General features: G+C 40.1%; 1 protein-coding gene across 2 annotated transcripts; it reads left to right on the forward strand.

Moving 5' to 3' along the window:
• The first annotated feature begins 186 nt into the window (after window positions 1-186).
• BAG1 (BCL2 associated athanogene 1) lies at window positions 187-15,724 on the forward strand. Of its 2 annotated transcripts, XM_027679868.1 has the most exons (7): window positions 187-270; window positions 4,046-4,174; window positions 4,328-4,410; window positions 5,145-5,258; window positions 5,761-5,868; window positions 10,039-10,101; window positions 12,333-15,724. In XM_027679868.1, exons 1-7 carry the CDS (start codon window positions 228-230, stop codon window positions 12,420-12,422), a joined length of 630 nt encoding a protein of 209 aa, XP_027535669.1. In that variant the 5' UTR covers window positions 187-227; the 3' UTR covers window positions 12,423-15,724. The 2 variants fall into 2 exon arrangements, with proteins under 2 accessions (XP_027535669.1, XP_027535678.1); XM_027679877.1 differs by lacking the exon at window positions 5,145-5,258 and having other exon boundaries at window positions 191-270.
• The last annotated feature ends 583 nt before the right edge of the window (window positions 15,725-16,307 follow it).

Genomic DNA, 16,307 nt, shown 5'->3' on the forward strand with positions numbered 1-16,307 from the left:
AGGTGGGGTCTGGATCTGATCCCAGAAGCATCTGGGGTGGCAAAAAAACCCGTCCCGTTTGCGGCCGGGTTGCCCCGGCCACTCCCTTGCTGTTGTCGGGGAGGTGGGGGGGGGCGAAGCAGTAACAGCGCCCCGGGAAGGCGGCATTCCCCTTTTCCTGGTGCGGAAGTGACGTCTACGGGCGCGCCCCGGGAGGTGCCGCAGACGCTTCCCTGTGCCGGGGTGAGATGGCGGCGCCCGGAGCGCCGGTGACCGTCACCGTCACTTACAGTAAGAGCTCCGGGACAGGGGAGCAGCCGAGGGGCTCGGCTCTGGCGGCGGGGGCTCCGGCCGGCTGTTGCGGTGTGCAGGGCGGGGCGGGCGGGCCGCGGCTGCCCCGGCCAAGCGGGGAGCGGCCGGGGCCGGCTCGGCCCGCTCTCCGTCCCGGCTGCTGCCATAAGGTTTCGCTCCTTGCTGGCCACCGCTTCCAAGTGTCTCTCTCCGGCTGGATCGCAGGCGTAGATCTGCTGTGAGGGGGGATAGTAGGAGCAGGGGACAGGGCGGCCTTTGCCAGGGAGCGCACAGCTGGGGTCGGTGGGGGGCGACGGGGATGATCGGGGAGCTGGAGCATCTCTCTTACGGGGAAAAGCTGAAGGAGCTGAGCCTGTTCGGCCCCGAGAAGAGACAACTGAGAGGGGACCTTGTCAATGTGTAAAGGCGGGATGCCAACAGGATGGATCCAGGCTCTTCTCGGTGGTGCCAGGCAATAGGACAAGAGGCAATGGGCAGAAACTGATGCACAGGAAGTTCCACCTGCATGTGAGGAAGAACTTCTTTACTGTGAGTGTGACCGAGCACTGGAACAGATTGCCCGGAGAAGCTGTGCAGTGGTCTTTTCTGAAGATATTCAGAAGTCATCTGGACACAAACCTGTCCCATCTGCTCTAGGATGGCCCTGCTGGAGCAGGGAGGTTGGACCAGCTGACCCACTGTGGTCCCTTCCAGCCTGACCCATTCTGTGATTCTGTTGTTCAGTAGTAATTTTCATTTAGATGCAATATATTGCTGAAGTCAGCACTGCGTGTTAAAGACAGTTGCTACTCGATAGGTTTTCTTCTTCTTTGTTGAAAAATACTTGGATGTTTGCAGCTAGTGGGCTGCAAGACTGCAACAGAGTGTGGTTTCTTCAGTATGACAGATGGGTGCTGACCTGCTGAAATGGGTCACTCAAAGGCCGGCTTACACAGTTGAGGTTTTTTTCCTCAAAAAGAGAAATAGGAGGAGGGAGAAGAAGGTGGAAGGGAAGATGGTCTTATATCTGCAAATAAATATAAAAAGTTGATGTGAAGAGGTGAGAATAGCCCTGACTCCCCAGTATAGAAATACTATGGTTAAATTTTGGTGAAGTGAGAGAGTAGGAGGACTGAGGAGGATAGTAAGGTATTAAGTCAGCGAGGTATTCTGCTCATTTTTGTTAGCAAAACTTGTTAATTTTTTTACTAGATTTTTTAAAATTATTGAATAATAAATTCAGCCTGTGTTCCTTTTACACTATGCTGGTGATGTTCTTTCCATCTTTAGAGTTTATTTCTGCTTGCTCATTCATGTTTTCAAATTGTTACATTATTTTGTTAAAATGTTTTCTTTATCACCTGGTAGTTTTATTTAAGAGTCTTTGGTGAGGAACTTTGTGGAATAATCTGTTTGAATTGTCACGATTCCTGTGCTCGTTGATGCTTTCAGAGAGCTCCATTTGGTCTGAGGGGTTTTCATTTGCAAAGATGTCAATAACTTAATGATATTGACATATTTATAATTCTAACATCTTGCTCTTTGCCAACAGTCATCTTATGTAAGAATTTTTTCATCTTTCCTATTGTTTTCTTACCTGATAATTACTTTGTCATTAATAAATAGCAAATAGAAGCCATTGTTCACCTTGGGCTTCAGCTGTCTGATTTACACCTGCTGCTGTCAGATGCTGGTTTAACACTTTGCACAAATGTTTTTAATAAAGTTTTGCATGCATGAGTGAAAGTGGGGAAAGATGCAAATTAGGGTTGAGAAACAGAACAGCAGTAGACTCACATGCGTCACTTAATCTGCAAGTATGGAGGGTTGACCCTGGCTGAATGCCAGGTGCCCACCAAAGCCACTCTGTCACTCCCCTCCTCAGCTGGGCAGGGGAGAGAAAATATGAGGAAAGGCTGGTGGGCTGAGATAAAGGCAGGGGGATATCACTTACCAGGTACTGTCATGGACAAAACAGACCCAGCTTGGAGAAATGTAGTTTATTAACATTCAAATCAGAGTATAATAATGAGAACTAAAAGAGAAAAACCCACCTTCCTCCACCCCTCCTTTCTTCTCGGGCTTCACTTTTGTCCCAAATTCTTTAACTCCTACCCCCTGAGCAGTGCAGGGGAAGGGAGGCTGTGGTCAGTTCATCACATCTGTCTCTGCTGCTCCTTCTTCCTCAGGGGGAGGACTCCTCACACTCTTCCCTTGCTCCAGCGTATGGGTCCCTCCCATTGATTGCAGTCCTTCAGGAACAGGCTGCTCCAGTGTGGGTTCCCCAAAGGGTCACAAGCCTTGCCAGCAAATCAGCCCCAGCGTGGGCTCCTCTCTTCAGAGGGCCACAGGTCCTGCCAGTAGCCACCTCCAGTGCAGGCTTCCCAAAGGGGCCATAGCCTTCTTAGGGCATTCACCTGCTCTGGTGTGCGTCTCCTCCACAGGCTGCAGGTGGATCTCTGCTCCACTGAGGACTTCTGTTGTGAATTTACAGTAAATTTTTTTTTACAGTCTGCCCAAAGTGGTACTTATAATTTCTAATTAAACTGGTTCTCTTGTTAGACAAGATTCATCTGTTCTTTTCCTCAGTTTTTGTTTTGTTTTTGTTTTTTTTCTCAACTGCTCATAGGCACAGCCCTTATACAAAGCAGTCGTATATATCAAAACAACTTTTCGAAATATATTGACATTTTGCTTTGTGGGATTTTTTTTTCCCCACAACAAATTGAGAAGAAGTTCTGTTTATGGAAAATGCTTCAGTGAGAGGGGCATAATGTAATTTTAAGCTTAAAAATGTCTTAGAATTAACAAGTATTGTTAGAGCTTTAAAGTTTTTGAGGCCACAGTGTCACTTTTCATGTGACTGTGGGAGGCTGAAGTATTTTAATATCAATATTTCTAGCACTCTTCTTTATCAAAGATACATGCACTTAAAATTAGTGGCATGAGAATAGTTTTATTTCTGGTATTTGCTCAGACTTTTCCTGCAGAGTAAAAAATGCCTGTCTTGATTTCCCATGCAGCCAGTTGATTCCTGTGGGTGCTTTCAGATTGACAGATCTTAAATGCATGGGAGCAGAGGGTTATAGAAAGGGTCTGTTGCAAAGCAGAGATTAATAGGCATACTCCTTTTTTCCTAAGAACTTCCTCCTTACAGCATGCAAGTAATCTTAGGGAGTCTGAATAGGATGCTCCATAAGTGGATTGTGACAGATAAGCTGGGACTTCTCAAAGTGGTTAAGGCTGCTTATCAGTAGTATTATGGGGAGAAGTAGTTTTTGGACTGTGAAAATTCTGTCTGGTTGGTGTGGAGGCAACACAGGGTAGACATTGATTGCTTGTTTCTCACATATGAGGAGTGGGGAGCAAAGGAACTGGTAAATTGTCTCAGATACCAAGACTCATGCCATTAAAAGTTCCTACAAGTAGGAAATGGGATACATCAGGAAGGTGTGGGCTTTCATGCTTCATCTTATGTCTGGATGTCAGGACACCATCTGTACTCTTAAAAAAGAGATAGGGAGTAATGTTTAGCAGGAGCATTATGCCAGTAAAATACACCCGATCAAACTCTTCAAATTATTACAGTGTAAACCAAAACTTTCAACTCAGGTCAGTCACTCACTCCAAGAGGAAGGATTGAAAATTATGATTGTACATGAGAATCAGTGGTTTGAGAACTTTCTGCATTAATGGAAATAAATATTAGAAATGGATTTTCTGTAATGTTTCCCAGGTATTTCTAGGTATTACTGTTACTCTGTTTTTCTATTAGGTAATGAAAAACACAGTATTCAGGTTGCTTCTCAACAAGAAGACGGTGAACCTACACTACAAGACATGGCTGTACTTATTGAACAAGTCACTGGAGTTCCAGTTCCCTTTCAGAAACTGATATACAAAGGTAACTTATAAATTTGCAACATTTCTTATAGATGATAAGATTTCATCTTAGTCACTTTCAGGTGTCCATGTTTTGAATGTCTTCAAAAAGACATTCTTATGCCACTAACCATACTTTAGCTGGTTTTTTTTTTCTCTCTCGTTTTTCATTTAGGAAAGTCTCTGAAAGAACTGGAACAACCGTTATCAGCACTTGGTGTTAAAAATGGTTGCAAAGTCATGTTGATTGGGAAAAGGGTAAGTGTTGCCTTTGGACCTTTTTTTTTCCCTTAAATTATTGTAATTTTTGTCAGTAAGTCAGATTCTGAACACAGAAACAGGTTACAGCATTATATACCTATAATTATATACCTACCTGTATACCTATCCACAAAATTGAATTCAATCTCACATTACCCTGCAAGTAACTGCAATTTGTACATTTCTGAAATTACATTATTGACTGACTTCTGCTTTACCTTATTGACAAGACTTTGCATAATCTATTGTCAGTGCTCACGAACCTTCTGTGCACCGATGACCTTATCTGCTCATCTTTTTTTTTCTGGTTTAAAAAAAACCTCCCCCAACTGTAGCTACTGAGTCTGCTGGGTTATTTCTGGTGAAAGGACTTGTGGCTGGCTTTGCCAAGTAGAGGACAAGGTAATAATCTTGTGATGTAAATGCTACCTCTACTTTAAAAACGCTAAGTTAACAATAAGAAAAAAAAAGTGTGCACTTTTCCTTTTCCCCTTCAATTTAATCTCATTTAGTGTGTTTATATACCTTGCTCTTCTAATATTTGTAAATAAGCTTTGGAAGAAGCTTATTCATGAGAATTTACATATTCTCAAATATGAAAAGAATAGCTACAGTGTAGTATGTAAACCAACAGAAGCCTTTATGTCTGTATCGCCACTGCTGCTGGTTTTTAGCTGCATCGTGTATCCATTTGTTCCATAGTTGTGAATGTTGTACTTTTGAATACACAGAATAGTCCAGAAGAAGAGGCTGAATTAAAGAAGTTAAAAGATTTGGAGAAGTCAGTGGAGCAAATAGCTAATAAGTTAGAGGAAGTTAATAAAGAGTTCACAAGTATCCAGAAGGTATGCCAGTTTTGTATCACTTTATATCTTTGCAAAACAGTTTTGTAGGTATATGTATTAAGAAAACCCAAACCAAAACAGTTTAAAGGTTTTGAGTAGTCAGTAATAGGCTGCCCCTCCTAACTGTCCAAGGGTCCTGCATAATTTTTAGTGAACTTCAAATGCCATTTATGAGTTTGCAAAATAGAGACATGGCACTCTTTGGAAAAAGGTAATTTTTGTTTCATGTGGGATAAATTATATTCTTTATATCTGGAAAAACAGTAAAGAATTCACTTAAAGTCCAAAGGAGAATATCTGTTACTTGTTTATCTTTTAAGTAAACCTAGGAGATCTTACATTTACCATGTCAAGGATTGATAGAATACAGATTGAGATTAGAGTCCCTACCATGCTTGAACTACAGAAATAGTAGATGATGTTTTCTGCTGTTGTGGACTGGCAGATCTTCTAAGATGAATATTCTGTAGGGTATGGGATAATTTTGTTTTTCCTTCCTCAGGGATTTTTAGCAAAGGATCTCCAAGCAGAAGCACTAAAACAACTGGACAAGAGGATAAAAGGAACTGCTGAGCAGTTCATGAAGACCCTGGAACAGATTGATGCCATTGTAAGTAACTAACCACAGAAGAGGGTCAAATCCCAACAGAATTTTGCTGTTAAGAATATCTTATAATTTATTTGATATTTTAACATACTAGAAATTTTAGTTTGGCTTTGAAAATTAGTTAGTTCCTTTGCTCATTTTTTTCTTTAATATCCAGTTCTTGGCCCTATATGCCTCCAGAAGACTATTTGGCAGCCTCTGTTTCTAACTGGTGACATTAATGCCTGTGTATGCATTTCCATTCTACAGAAGAGCTTCATTTGGGGCAGCAGCCTGTTAAGACTACATGAAATGGGTATCCTTTACTCAAGCTTTGCCCTTTTAGTTTATCTTCGCAAATTTTGTGGTAGCAGTAAAGGTCTGGGGAAAAAAACTAATGAGATACACTTCATATTCTATATCATACAGGAAAAAGGAGGTCACATGTGGACTGACTGTACTTTTATCTGAAATGCCTGCATAGTGAGGACTGGATTATTTCTTTGGAATGTACTGGGGTTATATCCAAGTGCTTCACAGTCATTAATGGATCATAACCTTAACATTTCCAGAGTATAATATATACCTTCCTGTATCGTGTAGTAGCTGAGAGCTGGATAAGAATAAGGGACTTGTGCAGAGGTAAATAGAAGATTGTCACAACCAGGGTGTTTCTTGTGAAAGTGGAGCAGCCACTAAGTATAATTAGTGTCCTTCAAAATTTGTAACAGATGTTTGTTACTTTGTTGTATAAGAGCCTATGACATTGATAAACCTCATTTTTTAAAAGAAATATGTGAGAGTTTTCATTATCACTGACTGAAGTTGCATACTTATTTGTTTTAATATACAAAGCTGGCTGTGAGGTTTGTCATGAAAACTGGATTTCTGTGAAATCTTGCAGATGAGATACATGTAGGCGGGTGGAATCTTACAATGTAGGTGTTCAGTGTACTGATATTACACCAGATCAGATGAACAGGCCACCAGCCAACTGAGGTGGTATTTGACTGTACTGCAGCTGTGCAATATACGGAGGCAGCAGTATGAAATGGTAATGAGGTATATATAGGAACAATAAATGGGTTCCACTGAAGTAAAAAGTGGTAAACAGAAATGCAAAGCAGTAAAGTGTAAAGCTTCCAGGAAGGGTTTTATCTGTATCTTAGAGCTGGTAGCCAATTAAAAGCAAAAGTTCAGACAAATCTGTTAAATGCTATTGAACATGTAGAGGTGCTATTGATTCAATCAACAGCATGTTAAAAAATTAAAAGGAGAAAAATGTGACTGACTGAGAAGAATGGATGATGCATTGTAAAAGTGGAACACACTAGCAAGCTCACACTGTAAATGTTCTAGTTTTTTTCTTTGGCAGAATCATTCTGAAAGCTCATTAAAGTGTTTTGGCTTTCGTGTGTTGTTTGGATCACTCAAAACTGAGTAACTTGATACAAAATGAGATTTGGATGGTTACAGAGAGCTAGAGGTGAGGAATCCTGCATATTGTTCCTTACTGTTAGCAGGCAACCTCGTTAATTAGAGGCACTGAGTTTGGAACTAATACTCAGTTTTGCTAGGCTCCATGTGTTCAACAACTATGAATTTAAAAGAAGGGATTTGGGAAGTGGAGAAGTAAGTTTGTAGTCCTACAGTATTGGAGTGTGAGAGAAAAAATACAATATCGTCACTGAGAGAGATGTGAAAGTCTTGAAGGGATGCTTTTGAGTAGGGTAGCTATAACTTAAACATTTTAACATGTTTAAATAGCTGCTGCTTCCACCACAGAAAAGATGGCGGGATGTTAGGAGCATCTTACAAATTTTTAATGCTGTGGCACAGTCAGACGTTACCATAAGCCACAGCTCTTTGAAGTTTTCTTCAGGAGGAATACAGTTGAGTCTTGTTCAACAGTTGAAGATTTGTGTGTGTGCATTACCAGAAATGCTATTTATTTCATCAGTTAAAACATTTGGTCCAGGAGTAAAAGTCAAAATACACTACTTATTACAAATGTCGGTGAGTAGAACACAGAAAATGCTTGACTTGATCATCTGGCACAGGTTTTTAAATAACAGAAAGGCTTTTTCAAGAAAATAAAGTTTTTCTGGGATCAGTAGGAAAATTGAAATTCATAGTCATGGCAGTATGTACTTGTTGAACCTGCTCCAATTTACAGGAACTCTGTCATCAGTATTGCTATCTGAGCGTTTACTTTGTTCCCATGACTTTTTTTATTAAATGGCAGATTTGTAATCTAGAAAGACAATATTGTAGAGAACAGGTTGTTCTAACAATTGAAAAAAAAGCTGTCTCTTCTTAAATACCAGTCGCTGATTTTGTTTACATAAATTCATGACAAATCTGTCAAATTGCATGTATCAGGAGTGAGGACACTGATAGTGTTACTGACTCATAATTATGCTCTGGTGGCCCATCCTCCTTTCTTGAGGATTTTTTTGGGTTATAGTTCTTCTTTAGAACTTAAATTACTGTGCTGTTCTGATGAAACTTCTCCTTGTCCCTGCTATACTTGTCATCTGGTAAATCTATACCAAATTAACATTTAAAGGATTAAAAGAAAGAAGTATTTTGAAAAACTATCATTGTGCATGTAGCAAACATTTCCCAGACTTCTGGGAAGTTTTGCCACTTACAATAAGACTTACTACTAAACTTTTGAATTTATCTGGAACAATAAGCATTTGATAAGCTTTCGTTAGTATAATCCTTCAATCCCTTAGCATGGATCATAAACATAAAATTAAAGCTTCAGAGGACAATTTTTCTAAAGCTCAAGGAGCATCACCACGTGAAAGGGAAGATTTTCTCAAACCCTTTGATTAATCTGTCATTGCCCCAGGTGAGCCGAGACTCTTGTGCCAGACCAATGTTTCTGCAGTGTCCTGTTATGGGGACCCTTCACTGAGCAGTGTGGATTGGAGGGCGGTTCAGCTAACCTCTACAGGGTTACATGCAGACAGAAAGACCCCCTCCTGGGTCTCCACACCTTTTATTAGTCTGTCGGCACCCCAGGAAAGATTCAGGGACACACAACATCAGCATGAGAGACCCCCTCACGGTCTCCACAGTTGAATATGTTACCTGCTGCTGTCCAACTTCCCTGCAATGCCATCTCATGACTCCAGTCATGGATTCATCCCACCAAGTTTCAGTGGTGAAAACTACGTTGTAGCTTTCTACTCCAGCCACCCTGCTGTTAGGAACCAAGAGGGAAACACCAGTGAAATACCTCAAAGGCTTTAAGAAGTATTCCTCTAGGAAGGTGATACAGCTGACAGCCCAGCTGAAGTGCCTCACAACAACGCATGTGACACGGCCAACAAACAGGAGGATTAGAAACCATTTGTCTGAACAATAAAAGAGCACCTTTTTTTTTGTTTTTATTGTTACAAAAGTTTATGTCTCTAAACCGTGCAGAGGGGCTCACATTTTTGCTGAAATGAAACAGTGCTATAAAGAAACTTCTATTCTTGATCCGGAGATAGATTAGAAAATAAAAGGTGTACTAATGAGAAACTCCAAGAATTGTACGCATTTTCAACAGTGAGAGCACAGTGTTTCTAAACATGTTTACATAAACATTATATAATGATAATTATCTGTATGAGTATTTTAACTGTTAAAAAAAATCATAAACCTGAGCACCATTCCCCAGCAACACTCCAATTTCACATAGCTCGAAAAGGACAAAGCATGTAACATTTGCCAGGATGAAATACATGAATATATTGGGTGGTAGGAGTACAGAAAATTATGCAATTTTAATTAAATTAAAAGCTGACAGTATGTAACACCTCACATCTGTTGCCTTCCATGAGTACATTGCAGAGATGATCAGATATACAGCTTTAACAGACTGGCAATGTCTGCATTACTGATGATACATTCTAATGATGGCAAGTGATTGAGTTAATGTATTATGTAGTTTATTGCTGTATGTTACCTAAAGACAAGCGGTAAATTTGCTAGCTCTGTTTTTTTGCAGTCAGCATGCCTCATGCCTGACTTTTTTAATTACTTTTTCTTATAAATTCTTTCTTGTGTAATCATCCTCACTAAGCAGGCATGGCATTCAGGATGCCTGTTCAGAGGATTCTTTGATAATTTCAGTTTTTGCTAATATGTTAATTTCACCATTAAGCTTCATCAACTTGTCTGTTTATTTTACTGCAGAATCTGCCAGAGAATTTCAGTGATTGCAAACTCAAAAAGAAGGGGTTGGTGAAGAGGGTTCAGGTGAGTTTTCTTTGTTTGGTTTTGGTGGTGGTTTTTTTCCTTTTTTTTTCCCCATTAATGCTGGGCACTTGTACACAAGAGTTTGTGAAAATGAGCTGTTTAGGTTTTCTCAGTGTTTGTTCTTACATTGATATTTCTTATGACCTCCCTTTGAGAGGTATTTAATACTTTATAAAACAGCATACAACAATACAGATTTTCATTGTTCATGCTGGTTTCACATAATGCTTGCCATTTACATTAGTGGTTGGCCTTTTTGCTGTGTGATAATGTTAAATAATTCTTATAAAGTATAACTAGTAAGGAAAACAAGATTGAACATTCCTTCTTTTTTGCATCTTGGTGGATTGGAGTAATGACTGAGGTCTGGGCACAAGGATGCAATCAGCTGTAACTCCTGCTGACCTACTCCTGACCTTGCCAGAGGTGTTCTTTGGAAAATTTAGCTTCTATTGCAGTGTACCAACTTTGTATGGAGAGTAGGTCTTTAAAATAAAATCTGTACAGAAGAGCAGCTGGGGGCGGGGGGTTAAGTCGCTTTGCTTTTGTATGATGCTTATAAATTCCTAGGCATTGTTTGCTTAGAGACCTTGAACTGAAGGTTTGTTAATAAATACTGGAATTCAGCCCCCTCCAGTCAAATTTACATAAATGAATGGTAATGCTACTTGTATTACTGTTTTTTTTGTATTGTACTAACTTTATTGCCAGATTAGACTCCTAAAAATTAATTGTGGAAGTACCTTGCAGTCATATATGGAGTTGAAAGATTGTCTTTTACTGTAACCTTATTAAGTATTTCACATTGATGTTTCACAAGTTTTTTAAAAGAGATGTCTATTTTAGAGGAAGGCCTATGAAGAAACACTTTGTTGTAGAAATGGTTTTAGTTAAAGCTTTAGGGACAAAGCATTTGTACTCAGTTACTGAGATAAGTTCAGACAATGCAAATTGGAATGAAGGTGGTTGCTGGAGTAGCTGTGTTATATGGGGCTCTGAACATGCTCTTGATTCCTTGTGCCTAACCACAGCAGCATGGACTGATGGCTATAAACTTTGTGGCAAACTACTAGACCTCCACTCCTGGGTGAAGTTACAGCAGAAATAAGTGGGGCTTTGAATAAGAATTGCTGTTAAAGTATAAAACAGACTCTGTTGAGCAGAGATCAGAATTATTGATGTGCTTTTATAGGCACAGTGTTCTACAACTGTAGGTCATGAACCCTTTGAGGACTGCAAAAGAATCTTTAGGGATTGCAGACCAGAGCAGTCAACAACAGTTTGTTTTTCCAGAGCAAGAACAAGAAAACAGTGGCAACTTATGCTTGTTACTCCTAAGTATTCATGAAAGCAAGGGGGAGCTATTAACTGCCTTCTATTGCTGGCAGTTATATATCTTCCAGGATGGGGACATAAGTATAAAACACTTGCAGCCAGCAGCAGCAGTTGTTATCACCTTGATTTTTTCATCCCTCAAGTCCTTAATGACATGAGTTGATGATGGCTCAAGGGATTGGATTGGTTGAAAACAGTGTGATGGCTGAGAAACACTCATCTATCACAACATTTTGCTGCTCTAGAGGGAAAGAGGTTTCTTAGTGTCATTTTAATGTAAATCACGTGAAATATCTGGTTTAACTGTTAGAGTCTGGTGCAGACATAGCAAAACCAAGTGCAAGACTTGAATAGCTAATGGGAGAATCTTCTCAGAAACTGTAGTGTACTCGCTTACCTTGGGATTGGCCTAAAATCGTTTATTGGCTTAAATGCTACTTACTGATAAAGATGAAGGTTCAATGGTGCCCTGTAGTCCGGAGAAATAGAAGAGGTCTCGGTTTAATGAAAGCTCATTTTAGATTTGACTGAGTAGGTTTGTCATTCCCACCCCTTGGCCTCTGAAGTATGTGTTTTGGAGAGGAGCTTAAAAGTCATGTTCCAAACTGAATGAAGAACTAACTTGTCTGAACCTTTATGTTTCTCATTGTTGTTTATGAAAGTACTTCAGCGGCAGGACTGGTGATGATGGGCAGTCATGCTGTTGCCTTATCAAATGTCGTGTTTCTTTTGGGTTCTGGGTAAATGCAGTTGTGAATAAGCTATTATCAAAACAACTGGAAGGTGGTTATTGAGTTGGCATCTTCAGATTCAGGATAGGAACTTTCTGTTCTTAAGAGACACCTTCCATTGCTAAATTGCATAACCAGTGACATTTGTTTGTTTCTTATTCTTAGGTTTTTCTTGCCCAGTGTGATACCATTGAAGGAAATATTGGTCAAGAAATGGACAAGCTACAGTCAAAGAATTTGGCATTGGCAGAATGAGGCATCGCCTTACATAATTAGGAAACATAATTGCTCTATGAGCAAGAAGAAAAGTTTGCTCTTTGTTTTGGAGCACATATCCAGCTTCTGGTTTTTTTTCTTTTTTAAACCCAGTCTGTTAGACTGGTACCAGTCAATCATTTCTTGCTGGTTGTCTTGTTTGCCGCTTGGTTAGAAATATTATTTTGAAAAGAAAATCCTTCCTGAAGAATGGCAGAACTAATCTTTGTGATGAATTATGTATCTTATGGATGAATGTTTAGTTAACTAAGTTATGAAGTTTTTGATGATGGGCAATTTTGTCTGATGTATCTTTGAATTTATTTACAGCTCAAATCAAAGAAGGTGTATAATTGTACAAGTGCCATAAGTTGCAGTTGTAGGACTTCAGCTTGATTGAAAAAGGCAAACTGAGACAACATCTGGGAAAGCTGAACATTCTAGTAGACAGTTCAGAGCAATAAAAAACCCTACGCATTTGTATCTACTTAATGTTTGTATGCATTTATAAATATAAGAAAGCTTGACTATAAGGGAGTTGTACCTATTTTAGCCTTAAATTGTCATAATAAATGGAATGTACTGTAACATGTATGGTACTTAATTTTGAGTGGTGCTTTAAGTTGTTACTGAGCTCCTTGATACAGATGTATGTTTTTTACATAGATTTCTGAGGTACTGTGGTTTTTATAGATTATTTGTATTTTTATTATTTGTGTTCTGTCTTGAGATATGTTGGGAAATGAAATGAGATTACTCGTGCTGCTCAAATACCAAGGGTTCAGTTCAAGCAAGGTATAATTAAGGAGCTATTTTGAAAGGGTTTTTTATACTTTTTTCTGATTTTACTGAATTCATGATGCTATATTTAATGGAAAAATGCAGTGATTATTTCTAGTATGTTAAGGCAATCAGTGAATTTTTATAACACATTGCAAAATGACACAGCTTTATTTTAGCAATGCCATTTGTCTGAGGGTTATGACTGATTCTCGCAGTCAAATACGTGCCATGCTTAACCTTCTCTGTTAGGTGAAAAATAAGGTTTTTGCCAGAGATAGGAACTTTGAGTAGATGCAGCCAACTTTGCAGTTGTTGGTCAGAGGCTGTAGCCTACGGTCAGAGCCTCTGGCCATACTGTAGATGTTTGCCTGTAGCTAACACAACTGTAATAGGAGTTGCTTTTTCACTGATGCTTCTGGTTGGTAGGTCAGTCATACACATAGCCATAGCTGCTGGTGAAGTAGTGACTGGTAAGGAGCCTCTTTCTGTGGGAAAAATAAAGCTCTTTCATCCCAAATGAGTCAGACTGAGAATGTTTAGAAATGGCCCTTAGGTAGTGAGCCTTTATCTGTATGTTTTAATGTTAGCCATCCTTTCAAGATAAAAATAGGAAATATATGTAAAAAGATCTTAACTTCTAATAAGTTATAAAACTTAAACAATGCCTAAAGTGTTATTATTGAAGTATTGTCTTTGATGTTTGTAATTGGGGGAGCATTTTCTTTTTAGTGAAAAATGCCGTTGGACAAATGAAGTGATAGTCCTGCATTAGAGAGGGTCACTATTCTAAAAATGCTGGTTGACCATCCCAAGATTTGTGTTGCCATGTTCTTTACTGTTAACCAGTTATTTCAAGCTTGTATTTTTTTCTTATGAAATTCTCTTATCACCATCTGTGGAGGATTTCATGGTCTAAACTCCTAGGAACCTTATCTATCATGTTAGGAAATGGTATTGTAGGACTGTGGATGTTTTATCCTAGGCTACTAGTCTGGTCATGCTGCATTTTTCCCAGCACTTTAGGGTTAAGAGGAAGAAGCGTTGGTTGTAGCCATTTTTGTGAAGCCTTGCCTAGCCTGTTGCTGCTTCTGGACCAGATTCAGCTGACTCTTAAACCACCAGCAACACTTGCCTAATTCAGGGAATGCAGAATCATCCACTTTCCTGTGATGGAAAGGATCCTCACCCTCCCAACTATAGGTCCTCTAATGCATTGAGCTTTCACAGGTGCATGTATAATAAGCAAAATAATCCTCTTGTGCCCACAAAGAGAACTGGGAGCTGTGGTCATGGCTAGAACTATGTCCATTTCTGCTGTTCCTTTGTATATCTCTCTCAGGCGAGAACACTTAAGGCTGCAGGCAGACATCATCTTCCCAGCACTTCTTCCCAGAAGCTGCTGCTTCTCGAGGTGTGCTTATGTGAGTGCATCCTCAGCCTGTCTCAAAGCAAGGTGAATTAATTTTAGGATGTTCTGTAGCAGATCTTTTGATCTGGTACTTTGAGGCAAAGAGAGTGATGGTGAACCTCTCCCACCAGCACATCTGTATTCAGCAGAGAGTGGGTGTCCTGGGCTGAACTTACCTTACAGTGATAACTCCTGGTGTCTGTTTGATTTCTAGGACAAAAGAATGTGTATGAAGACCAACTTCTGCAGTATAAATTTTTTTGTCTTCCAAATATAAAAATGAGTTGATTTGTTTTGGAAAACAGATGGTTGTATTTAGAGTTATCTAAGACATTCTAGAGTGGATTGACTTTTATACTTAGTTTTCAAAGAGGAGTCCTAGACTTTTTTGTCATAATAGCCTTAAATTTCAGTAAAAGCAAGCGTCTGTGCTTTTGAAAAGTGCAGCAGACTACAATTGTGGGAGAAAGGGGAAGGAAGAGGAGATTTTAAATATTCTTTAGAATTTGTAAATATAGATCTCAAGCAAGCTTAAGCTATATTCTCAATGATTCTGTAGTCCAGGTGTACTGTGATACCTGTTTTGCTACTGAATCATTTCCTCACCCCAGCCACCTGCCCTGATCATGTCAAAACAGAAGTGACTCCCTTTTGCCTTAGTTGCACTTATCCCATTGTCTTCCTCCAGTTGCTGTGTTGCTCTGGCTGTGTTTACACACCTTGGACTTGCCATCTGGGCAAAATGGTTTGTCTTTTAGGAAAATGGAAATTGAATTACACACTCCCTTGGCCCGTTTTCTTCCCCAGATCCCACGGGCTGGTGTGAGAAGAACTAAACCCAACATTCAGGGAGCTGTGGAGTCTCGAGCCATGGGCCAGGTTGCTCTCTGGAAACAGCATAAAATTAGTGGCCATCCTCTGTGACCAAGTCCTCTAATGTCGCTGTAAACCTGGAGCAACACTTTTTGACTTCTAGTGGACACTCATGGTTTGGAGTGGAGTACTTGACACCGTGGAACTTGGCACTAGATTTTTTTTTGTTAACTTACTTTATTGTACTATCTACTATTATAAATGAAAAGGTGAAAATAAAATAAGGAGAGTTCTCTGCTGTCCTTGGTCATGTTGTGGTCACTAAATTCTGTAGATGGGCTGTATTTTAGTGGGGAAGGTGCACATGCTTTCAGTGTTGGCACTGGGAGCAGCCACCGGGTGTGGGGGGCCTTCTGAAGGGCGCAGTGATCCAGGGCCTGGAATGTTCCTGGGATTGGCAGTGAGCCAAAGCTTAAAGAAAAGCTGTGGGGTTTTGTGGTGTGTTTTTTTTTTTTCTCTTTTTTTTTCTTTTTCCTTTCACAGCTATGTTGTGCACCGAGGGTCTGGCACAGGTTGCCCAGAGAGGCTGAGTCTCCCTCACTGGAGATCTCAAGAACCGTCTGGACACAATGCTGTGCAATGTGCTCTAGGATGGCCCTACTTAAACAAGGAGGTTGGACCAGATGACTCACCCTTCCCACCGGACTCATTCTGTGGTTTCTGGATCTGGATGTACAGGACGAACCGTTTATTATTTTTTACTTACTGGGGGGTTGGGGGAGGAGGCGAGGGGACATGTTTTAGGGAATTTATTCAGAGACGCGTCCCACAGCTCCATTGCTGGGTCTATCGAGTGCTAACGGCGCTCCAAAGGCCGAACG

This window comes from Neopelma chrysocephalum, unplaced genomic scaffold, assembly GCF_003984885.1.
Source record: "Neopelma chrysocephalum unplaced genomic scaffold, ASM398488v2 Primary Assembly neopelma1_22b, whole genome shotgun sequence".
Taxonomy (NCBI): Eukaryota; Metazoa; Chordata; class Aves; order Passeriformes; family Pipridae; genus Neopelma; species Neopelma chrysocephalum.

What these genes read in the sequence shown, in the direction of transcription:
- BAG1 (XM_027679868.1), top strand. Translation starts at nt 228, where the DNA reads ATGGCGGCGCCCGGAGCGCCGGTGACCGTCACCGTCACTTACA. An exon ending in GACCGTCACCGTCACTTACA is followed by an intron (nt 271 to 4,045) that starts GTAAGAGCTCCG and finishes TTTTTCTATTAG; the next exon opens with GTAATGAAAAACACAGTATT. An exon ending in TCAGAAACTGATATACAAAG is followed by an intron (nt 4,175 to 4,327) that starts GTAACTTATAAA and finishes TTTTTCATTTAG; the next exon opens with GAAAGTCTCTGAAAGAACTG.